The 10,922-nt window shown below is 47.8% G+C and overlaps 2 protein-coding genes across 3 annotated transcripts in view; one reads left to right on the top strand and one right to left on the bottom strand.

Annotated features, from left to right (window-relative positions):
- Positions 1 to 2,720, bottom strand: part of LOC135811269 (uncharacterized) — a 4,550-nt gene extending 1,830 nt beyond the window's left edge. Inside the window, exons 1-2 of the mRNA XM_065324480.1 lie at positions 2,505 to 2,720; positions 257 to 461 (exon numbers count right to left, since the gene is read on the bottom strand). Coding sequence (XP_065180552.1) covers positions 257 to 427 — 171 coding nt within the window. The 5' untranslated portion in view covers positions 428 to 461; positions 2,505 to 2,720. The remainder of the gene's footprint in view (positions 1 to 256; positions 462 to 2,504) is intronic.
- A 705-nt stretch (positions 2,721 to 3,425) lies between these two features.
- LOC135811267 (uncharacterized) lies at positions 3,426 to 9,373 on the top strand. 2 transcript variants are annotated; one of them, XM_065324479.1, is made up of 3 exons: positions 3,426 to 3,966; positions 6,997 to 7,179; positions 8,527 to 9,373. In XM_065324479.1, the coding sequence occupies exons 2-3, from the start codon at positions 7,009 to 7,011 to the stop codon at positions 8,887 to 8,889; spliced, it is 534 nt and encodes a 177-aa protein (XP_065180551.1). In that variant the 5' UTR covers positions 3,426 to 3,966; positions 6,997 to 7,008; the 3' UTR covers positions 8,890 to 9,373. The 2 variants fall into 2 exon arrangements, with proteins under 2 accessions (XP_065180551.1, XP_065180550.1); XM_065324478.1 differs by having other exon boundaries at positions 6,932 to 7,179.
- Positions 9,374 to 10,922: the final 1,549 nt, after the last annotated feature.

Here is a 10,922-nt window from a genome sequence, read left to right as displayed (position 1 = left end):
GAAAACAGATGTGTGCGGCTAAGCGAGGTCTGACTGTATAAGCCACACTGGAGTATAAGCCACAGCACAGCAGTGAAAATCAGTGTAGAGCATGCCGAATGCTGTCTAGACCTGTTCAACAGCAACAGGAGTAGCAGCAGTAGCAGCAGTAGCAGCAGCACCAGCAGCAGTAGCAACAGCAGCAGCAGCAGCAGCACCAGCAACAGCAGCACCAGCAGCAGTAGCAACAGCAGCAGCAGCAGCAGCAGAGACGTACCATGTCACGAGGACTTCTCTCCACACCTCCATTCTTCATGATATCCTCATACTGTGTCTCCCCTACGATTGATTTAGACTGCAAGTAGTCGAGGATAGTTCCTTTCACATGCAGGCTTTTCTGCAAATCCATGTGCTTGCCCTTCAGGACTTTTGCTTCCACCGGGTCCATTGTACTAACAACCACAGTAGATGACTGCAGATTCCTGCAGAGAACCATCGCATTCACACAGTAACGAGTGGCATATGAGAAGAACACCACCGCGAAATGAATGCAAACATGAGTGACTTCACAAAAGCAAGGTTGAGAGAGGAAAACAGGTGCCTAAAACTGCACATCAAATTATCTGAAACTCAGCAGGCGGATGTTGAGCCAATAATAAATGTAGAAAGGAGATGTGTTGAAGCTACGTGTCAGGACGTCGAATGTTTCAGTACTCTTTCAGTTTTCTGCCTACATAGTAGTTGTTGCACTGTCTGACTGTATATCATGGTACAGAGGTGGAGAGTTACCCTTAACTCGTATCCATAATGTCCTTTTCCTTTCTACATCAACTTATCTCTCGGTTTTATCTGAATTTATCGTGAGTAAAACGTAGCAGTGGCGAGGCTTCCTGCAGATTCATTCATAGGAAAAATTTCTTAAAGGACACCCGCTCTTTGCCATTCACCCTGCAACAACATCAAACTCGTTTATCAACCAGTTATCACAACGTTTCGGCAATTTTGCCGAAACGTTGCAATAACTGATTGATAAGCGAGCTTGATATTGTTGCAAGGTGAATGGCAAAGAGCACGTCTGCTCTAAAAAGTTAAACCACGTCATTTGAGTGCTGCGACCCATGGATAATTGGGAACACGTGGCGTGGCACGAGGGAAACATGGATGCAGCCAAAGGGACTTTCGGTTTTCGACCACTTTGCTGGTGGGCTTATCTACTCACCTCCCACCGCTTCAGGAGCTGCATCTACGCCTTTGATCTCTGCAGGGTGGCGGCGTTCCTACGGATGCTGAAAAGTTGTGAAAACTCTATCGGAGTCTCAAGTGAAAGGTGACATTTTTTAGTAAAAATACCCGCCAAAAAATCTCCAACAGGCACCAACGTATGATAGATCAACCCTCAGTCGGCCGACCGGACGGTTCTCGGCTAGCAGTAGCATCCATAGTTGGCCACTGACCACTCTCATTTCGCTGGATCGGACCATCCCACAGTTTGCTGGGCGATCCTCAGTTCGCTGAACCGGACCAGTTGACTGGACCATCTACACTACAGAAGCTGGACCATCTACAGTGGCTCGACCATCTACAGTGGCTGGACCATCTACAGTGGCTATGCCATCCACAGTGGCTGGACCATCTACAGTGCCTGGGCCATTTACAGTGGCTGGACCATCTACAGTGGCTGACTGGGCCATCTACAGTGGCTGGACCATCTACAGTGGCTATGCCATCCACAGTGGCTGGACCATCTACAGTGCCTGGGCCATCTACAGTGGCTGGACCATCTACAGTGGCTGGACCATCTACAGTGGTTGGACCATCTACAGTGGCTGGACCATCTACAGTGGCTGGACCATCTACAGTGGCTGACTGGGTCATCTACAGTGGCTGTACCGGCTACAGTTGACTGGGCCATCTACAGACAGTGGCTGGACCATCTACAGTTAACGGTACCATCCACAGTGGCTGGAATAGGTCTAGACAGCATCCGGCATGCTCTACACCAATGAACTCCTAGATCCTGAGTTAACAAAAAAATGAAATATTCACCCCGGCATGATTCGGCACATCGCCAAGGCAACAGGGCAAACCTCTGTGTAATCGTACGGATGATAGTGTGGTGTGGATTTGAACACCGGAGTGACTGGCAGCATGTTTATAATTATAACAGTCAACGATCGGTTTTATTCCAGCTTTGTTGCCTGCTGATTGCTAGCATGAAACTCACAGTTGCAAGTATTACTCAATCTGCGGACAGAACTGTTTCGTCCTTTATGGACTCATCAGCGCAGCACAGAGAAAATGAGGCCGAGCCTGCAACTATTACAAATAATTATTTATTATTATTCTACTAGCCTTGTGCATTGTAGTTCTCTGCAAAATTATAGCGATGAATGATCTTACTAGTGAGGCGCGTCGCTAATTTTCACTCAACACGACTGATCACACAGCATGGGGCTGTGTTCCCAAGAACAAGCAAAACGAAATGGACAAAACAAATTGAGTGAGCATATACCAAGCTCACTTACGTGTCAAGAATCAAGTAGTCAGCGGATTGCTAGCGTTCCTGTGTTGCAGGCGGTGAAGGTCGGTGCTTCTTGTACCCGCACAGGCTAGAGTTCACAGGCCGCCTCGTGTCAGCAGCGTCGCCTAGATATCTACATCAAAGTCTGCAGCAACACCAGACTCCGGATTGTGATTTTTGAAGCAGAGCTGCGAGGAGTCCGAGCAATGTGAGCGCCTTCACTTCACTCTTCACAGCTCACCTACCTTTCCGAAATCGAAACACAGCGAGCCCCCACTGCGCCACTGGCCCCAGCCTAGCCGCATGCATGAGTGCTAGTGCTAGCACTGCCACTAGTAGTAGTCTACTAGATCTAGTACTAGCACTCACCATCGACTCACACTCTCTCAGTTGTGCCACTACTATCATAATATCAATGTATCATCATGCCCATGGCATGAGCTCACTGACTTACCTGGTAGATACCTGCATGCTGCGCTGGTACTGTGTGGTGGATCGGATAGTACAATGACTACTGTACAAGCAGAAATATTCGTCTGGAATTTAATTTCGTCTTTTTCGTCCATGGAGCTTTTGGACTAAATTAAATGTAGGACGAATATCGATTCGTCCAGCTTTTCTATACACTCTTATGATCCATGGACGAAATTTTCAACCGGACGAACTCCTTTTCTTTGGAGTTGGACGAAATTATTGACCGACGAAATTTTCTGCCTCTACAGTATGTAGTGGTATCGGTAGTGGTGGCCGCACACGAGGCACATGCACAGTCAGTGCATATAGCATGAGTCTCCTAAAAAAGTAAAAGCTTTTACGAGTCCCTAGCCCTGGTCATGCTAGTACTGCCAGTAGTAAAAGCAGTAGTGGTAGTGGTACAGTGCAGTGTCAGTGTCGTCGATCAGACAGTCCACTTGGCAGTGCTTGTACGTGATGATTGTGCTACTGTTTTATTGCGAGGGAAAACCATGAAAACCCAGGGCCAGTGTTGTGCATGGATGAGAGCGTGATCCGAGGAGGGGAAATCCAGAGCCACTAGAACGATTCCCATGATCTAGTACTAGTACTAGTAGTAGTATGCCCAGTTTGGTTTTGAGGTGCAAACAAGTACAGTACAGTAGTATTAGTTCAAAGCAACCCCTTTTTCCGTCTTGTGTGTTCTATTGTCCAGTAGCGTGCAGTTGCAGAGAGAGAAAGAGAGAGACAAATACCAGCGACCGTGTTCTTCGTGTGGCCGTGGGCCACGGTAGTCTCAGTTGCACACTGCGGAGTGCGGACGCTGTTTGTGATCAGTCACTGGCCAACATTCATACATCGCGAGGATCGCAACCGAGTTCGCAAGAAGCACAGGATCGATAGGATAGCACAACTCCTATAGGAATCGGTGAAAGGTTTCTTTCCCTGCGCTAGCTGGAGGATAGGCGCGCAAACGGTGTGAAGCGGACGATCCTTACCTACCGGCTGTTGTGGTGAGTGGCATGGTGGAATTTTGAGCGCAACTGAACACACAAATCACTGTACTGCACGTGCTTCTAAATAGGCTAGTAGTAGTAGTGCTGGGCTGAGGAAGTGCAAAGCAACACGGCTGGACTTTGAGTACAAAGAAGAAATACCTTAGAATGACTCCCTAGTATGATAAATGAGGCTGCGAACCTGGGGCCAGACCCCATACGGTTCAAAGGGTGGCAAGGCCGGGCCGGGGCTCTGCCAACCGATGATGATTGTAGTCGGGAGCACTCGGTTCTGTCCCTGCGGGAATTCGCGGAAAAAATCCTCGAAAACTTGCGCAAGAAATTGCGGCAGAAAACAACAAAAAATGCGGCGAGAAAAGCGGAACTTGCCAGTAACTCGCGGAATTATTGGCAGATAATAGCGGATTTGGGCCAAATCACAAAATGTGTTGCGTACTTAGAATCGCTATTTGCGTACTGTGGAAATAACCTACGTACAGGATCATGGAAAACACTGTATACTGCGTGAAAATTGCATAGAAATGTAAAGAAAGAAGTGCAGAAAACAACAAAAGACGCGGAAAATCGCGGGTTTTGGCCAAAATCACGAAATTTGTTGCATCCGTGGAATCGCGATTTCCTGGAGGGACAGACTGTTCTCGACACAGTGCGTTCTCCGCCTTGTAACATGCTGTCCACGGATTAAACAGGTACACGTGTACATGTGTAAAGTCGTTTCCAGGGAAAATACAGTGATATTCACTGAATTCTGATTGCGTGAATATCAAGTTTGCGTAGCCCTGCACCAGTTCACATCCCAGTGTTTGCTTGATTGGGGCTGCACAGCGCCCAGCCTGGCATTCACTCGCTCAATCACATGGCCCAGTATCTGCGAAAATGGACCTTAGGGTGATTTTTCACAAAATGACTTTTTTCTGCTGTTGTCATCTATAGGTATCTAGTGATCACATGGCAAAGTATTAGACCAAACAAAGCAATATTGATGACCGAGAAGCTTCTCAAACAAGCATAGGTACATATCAGGAAATACAACAATTTATCACAGTGTTTTCCATATCGGAATACTATGTGTTACAGTGAAATAAATAAAAAATAGACAGTGTAATAAATCATCCATCCAGTTTTTGTTGTAAAACAACTCTTGCGAGTCTTGGGCAACCTCTGGCATAGAGTATGGATGGCCTTGATCCTCATATCTGCATACCAATGAAAACTGTTTGAACGCCATCCCAAGTCTGCTGAAAATCCAGAGAAATGCAGAACAGGAGGGAGGGTGGCTACAACTACACCTGGGGTCCCAGTCTGTGCATCCCACAGGGAATACGACACAGGCACAACATTCTAACACCCTACACTTCATCTCATACACGATTTAGAGGTAGTCCATCACTGCTGCACCTCTGTGAAATTTGAGCTCTGTGGGAACTGGCTGCATGCGCGTCAGTGCGCCATGATTCCAGCACTGAGCGCAGAGAGTTCGTAGCTCATCAATCAATGTTCAGCTCTTGGCGTCTTGCCCCGTCCAAGGGGTTTGGTGTTCACCACAGAGTTCAGGGTGGGAGCCTGGGAAATTTCAGATCATGTCACTAGCGGCAGCGCTCTTTCGTCCTGACTCGAGTTGATCCAGGACATTTCAGTTCGTCTACCTCTGTTGCCGTCGCCTCACTAGTTTCTCCTCGTTGAGTATTTCTCCTGAGCAGAGCTGTACTAAATTCAGAAGGGCCCAACAAGGATTTTCAGATGTCAGAAAGTACTTTTGCCAGCAGAGAGCTCCTTTGGCGGTGCGCCTAAATCAAGTTGAAATTCTGGTCGCTAAATAGGAATTGGGCGTCGACAAAAACATCTTCTGGAAACTGTGGTTGTTCTCTATCAGACGCGACGATTCCTGCCTAAGAAATCCAATGACTTCTGGCAGAGCCGGACGGCAGCTATTTGGCCATCGTGAACGAACTCTCCTTCTACTAGGACGATCAAAAGCATTCATTGTTACGATGAACTAATTTTTTGTTTGAATGTGCAGAGCGCGAAGCAAGAGTTTTTTGCCGTTGCAGAAAATGACTTATTCTGAAAAAAATGATTTTCACCCGAAGGTCGATTCTCGCTGATACTGGGCCACATTTCATTGAGCAGCACTTTACATGTAGTTTGAGTGCGTGTCAAAGTCATCACTGCATTTCCGTGTGACCAATTCCCACTGTATCTTCCTGCAGTCTTGTTGTTTGAAATTGGCTGTGTTGTGTGTGTGTGTGTGTGTGTGTGTGTGTGCGCACATGTGTGTGTGTGTGTGTGTGCGCGTGTGTGTGTGGGGGGGGGGGGGGCACGCGCGCGTGTGTGTGTGTGTGTGTGTGTGTGTGTGTGTGTGTGTGTGTGCCAGCTAGTTCGGTTGCTGGGAACACGTATGCCTGATTGTGTTGGGTCTGTTGCCAACAGGCTCGGCTGTTTGAAGGTGTATTGTTGTCTCTTCCACCTGTGTTGGTTTCAGGGTTCATATACTTTCTATTTGAAGTATACATACCTGCTAACCATGGACTGCTTCGGGCTAGATTAACTCTTGTGTAATCAATGGTGCTTGTGACGCTTAGATCAGATCCACTCTGATTTAGCCACCCACACTAGGAGCAAGTATTACCTTCACTGGGGTTAGGGGTAACTGCAGTTGGATCCCAGGCCGGATACCCTGATGCCGTCAATCCTTTTTCTGCATCTTGTCCTCACCCACTTACTGAGGTGTGGTGAGCCCATAAGTGGGATCATTTTCAAGTCCACCCAGAGTTTTGGGGATTTCAGGGGGTGTCGGCCGTTGGGCGGTTCAATAGCCAGTTGAGTCATCTTTCCAAGATTCCTTTTGAGTCTCTCTCCCCTCTCCTGGGGAGACCCACGTGACCCGTTTTAGCAGTGAGCAACAAGTACAAGTGTGTGTGTGTGTGTGTGTGTGCGTGTGTGTACACCGTCGACCTTGCAGATATGTGTTTGTGTCCAAGCGGTGCAACTCCTCGCTTGTGTTGATATTATCTGGGTGACTCACAGTGCCACACGGATATGGATGACCGGACAAAGCGTGTACTTATAGCAAACCGGGACAAGTTGCGTACGGGCATCAGCGCTGCATCACTGCTACCTGTCTTGTATTCGCGTTTCGTGATCGACGACGAAGTCAAACATGACATACAGCACACGGAGATGAATACCAAACGTACTTCTATGCAGCAGGTGAGGAGACAAGGTCATTCACGAGTTTTGATTGGCTGGCTGAGTGTTGGGTTGGTGTTGGGTTGGTGTTGGCTTACTGCAAGTCTACACATTTTAGGCGCGCTTAAATATCGGCCTCCCAGGGCTAAAGGACATTTTGGCCTGATATAAATTTCTGCCTGTACTGCTGCTGCCCCTATACACTGTCACACTGAACCTTGCGAAACGAAATTTCGGCCGCAACGCATTTTAGGCCGATAATGCCCGGGCCGAAAATTGTTGACTTGCAGTAGTCTTGCTTCAGCCCACATAGCAACACCGACCCCTGTAGCAGTTCTTTTGATGCTCTTTGACTATGTTTGCCCTTAGAAAGGCGTGCTGGTCTGTCGCCTGGCCTGCTAATGTGCTTGCCTGCATCCTCCGTGTGTGTGTGTGTGTGTCTGTTTCGTTCTGTCTGTGTGTCTGTCTGTGTGTCTGTCTGTGTGTCTGTCTGTGTGTCTGTCTGTGGCCCCTTTGCATGTGTCCTGTCTATCTGTCTGTCTATCTCCCTGCCTGCAATTGGTCCTGTCTCTTTGCCAGACTATGTGCGTGCATCGGTGTATGATTAGTTCTTGTGAGATCAGTAGTGCTAGTGGGGCCTCTATCGGATTCTCACTGATTCAGCATATCACACTACAGTCCATTCACAAAAAGATGGGCCCTGGCTCTGGCGAGCTCCCGTATTAGGCGATTTTTCAAGATTTTATCGTACACAGTGCAGTACTGCGAAATTTGAAATTTGAAAAGGGTCCAAAAAGGGTACCTGAACTGGGATTCGAACCGTACAATGCACTGTTGCAAGCAGGGTCAAACGGGCTGGATTTTGATGGATTTTCCCAATTCAGTGCTCTTGGGGCAAAACCTGGCCGAAATCCTATTCTTGCTATGGCTTGCTTTTTGGACAAATAGACTTCAGAAACATAATTGGAAGAGGATTCCATAGGGGATTCCAGAAAAAAATTCTAAAAAAACTCAACGTTTGACCCATTTATGGCCAAAAGCTAGAAGTCCATCTTTTTCTGAATGGACTGTAGTATCAAGTATCGTGCACCTTTACTGGGGTTTTGAGGTGTGTTTGCCTCCGTCGTTGAACGGTTCATTAGCTGTTTAAGTCATCTTTCCGAAATTTCTTCTGAATACCCTGTGTGTGTGTGTGTGTGTGTGTGTGTGTGTGTGTGTGTGTGTGTGTGTGTGTGTGTATGTGTGTATGTGTGCGTGTGTGTGTGTGTGTGTGTGTGTGTGTGTGTGTGTGTGTGTGTGTGTGTCTGTCTGTTTATGTGCATGTGTACGCATACGCATGTGTTTTGTGTCTGTGCTGCTCCGATGTAGGCGGACAAATTATTAGACCACATACAAGGTGGCGGTCAAAATGCCTTTTTCGAACTAGTCGAGGCTATGGAGGACCCGATGCAGATTTTGTCACACCAAGAGCTCGCTCTGCTACTTCGGCAGGAACTCAAGAAGACCCCTGCCGCTTCAGCCAGGCCTGCTAGACCCACCGGCGGAGCTGCGGCACCTCAGCGAGCCTCTGTTGGTGGTGGCGGTGCAACTGCTGCCGACCCAGTAGATGCCGATGCCGATGTCACCGCTAGTGCGGAGCAGGAGCACGGCCAGAGCTTCTCAGAGGGCGGTAAACGTGTCAGCGGGGATGGCTGCACTACGGACCCCGAGGAGGAATGCGGGAGTGGGTAGAAATTGCGCAATGACGTAATTTCTACCGTAAACACCCCACACAGCCACCTAGGCATGGTCGTCAGGGGTGTTGAACAGTGCATTGCTGATCCCAGTGTACTCACATAACACCCCACACAGCCACCTGGGCATGGTCGTGCGCGCTGTTGAACAGTGCATTGCTGATCCCAGCGTACTCACATAACACCCCACACAGCCACCTGGGCATGGTCGTGTGCGGTGTTGAACAGTGCATTGCTGATCCCAGCGTACTCACAGACATTAGTTATACCTTCCATATTTGGCAATGAACGGTTGTAAAATATTGCGGTGACCGTCTCTGTATTCAAACTTTGGAGTGGATTTTTGTTTTTCCAGTTTTGTTTTTCGTCTATCCCTTGATATATAATTACTATATTAGTTTCCAAATACTTCGTGACTATCAAACAGAGTTATGAATATTGCTAATGTACTAGTGCCTAGGGTAGACTAGATGTAATCATTGTAGTGCCCGGCTGTGCATGATGTACTGTATATCCCCGAATAGAAGTCGCACCTTTTACACTAAACTTCAAGAGTAAAAAAGGGGATGCGACTTTTATAATCGAGCATGACTTACAACTGAAGCCGCTGATATCAAAACAACATGGCTCAAACCTGAAAATGGGGCGCGACTTATAATCAAGTGCGACTTATAATCGCCGGGGAAATACGGCAGTGCATGACGTAATGCATGACATAATGTATGACATAATACATGGGCCATCCAGCAGGCTAGTACCGCACCAACCAGATATCCAAGCGGAACAACGATAGATCTAGTATTAGTACCCAACTCCACTTTCACCACACCACCTGCAGTACTCAGCGGGACTGATATAGTCTTCAGTAGTTCGACTGTAATTGCGTGTGATATTTCAGACCATAATCTGGTTCATGTTCATTTCACCGTCCATTCTGATGCTCAGCCACACCAGACGAGTAGACAAATACAGATACGTAAGCCATCAGTTCGGTCTCTGAATATCATAGATTTCCAAGAAACAGCCGCTGAGAAAATGTTCAACCTGTCTCACCACGCTAGTGCCTCATCGCCAGAGTCTCTAAACACACGCATTGTACATTGGCAGACTGCAGTTCAGGGTGCACTAGACGAGCATTGCCCTGTTAAACGTGTGAATATCAAGAAAGCATACGCTCCAGCCCCATGGATGGATGATGAACTCCGCCTTCTATTGTTTAAGCGCAAACGGGCGCACCGTGCAATGCTCAGACACCCAGACCAGTCAGATCTCGTACAACAGTTTAGAGCACGGTCGACATACTTCCAAGAACAACTTGTCTGCCACAGAGGCCACCCAAGAGAACAGTGGGGTATTATAAACAATCTACTTGGCAGAGCTAAAGCAAATCAGGAACCTGCTGCTAATGTCTCCGACATCTCAAAGACATTTGCGAAAGTCGTGAACGATCCCTCGATTTCTGATAGTGCACATTGCATGCCTCACGGCCCCCTACCTGAATACTCATTAGCTCAGTTTTCATCAGTCAGTGTTCCGGAAGTGCAATACTACATCCAACGCATGAAAAGCCGTAAAGCCACCGGACCAGACAATGTTCCAGTTGCTGCTTACAAGTTAATCAACGATGAGATCGCTCCCTCACTATCCAAGTTGTTATCTGAATCTCTGACGTCTGGTGAATTCCCAGCTCTGTACAAGTCAGCCCATGTTCGCCCCATCCACAAGCGCGGTGATAAGTCGGTCTCCTCCAACTACAGACCAATATCACTGCTCCCCCATATGTCAAAGTTACTTGAGCACATAGTGCATGATCAACTCATACGCTACATCCAGAATGCACCACCCCCACTGCAACATCTCCCTGCAGAGCAATTCGCCTACCGCAGAGGCCAGTCCTGCGAAGACTTGCTGACTTGTGTTACCAACGATTGGATGCTCGCCTTGGACAAGGGTGACTACGTAGTGGCTGCCTTCCTTCATATGTCAAAGGCCTTTGACACTGTCAACCACAACATGTTACTTCAAGAACTA

The sequence above is a fragment of the Sycon ciliatum genome, chromosome 3, assembly GCF_964019385.1.
Source record: "Sycon ciliatum chromosome 3, ocSycCili1.1, whole genome shotgun sequence".
NCBI lineage: Eukaryota > Metazoa > Porifera > Calcarea > Leucosolenida > Sycettidae > Sycon > Sycon ciliatum.
This window is presented reverse-complemented; position numbering and strand designations above follow the sequence as displayed.

Bases quoted from the DNA above. Each gene is read 5' to 3' on its own strand.
- LOC135811267 (XM_065324479.1), top strand. From the start codon at position 7,009: ATGGATGACCGGACAAAGCGTGTACTTATAGCAAACCGGGACAAGTTG. The intron at 7,180-8,526 runs GTGAGGAGACAA...GCTCCGATGTAG, and splicing joins AACGTACTTCTATGCAGCAG to GCGGACAAATTATTAGACCA.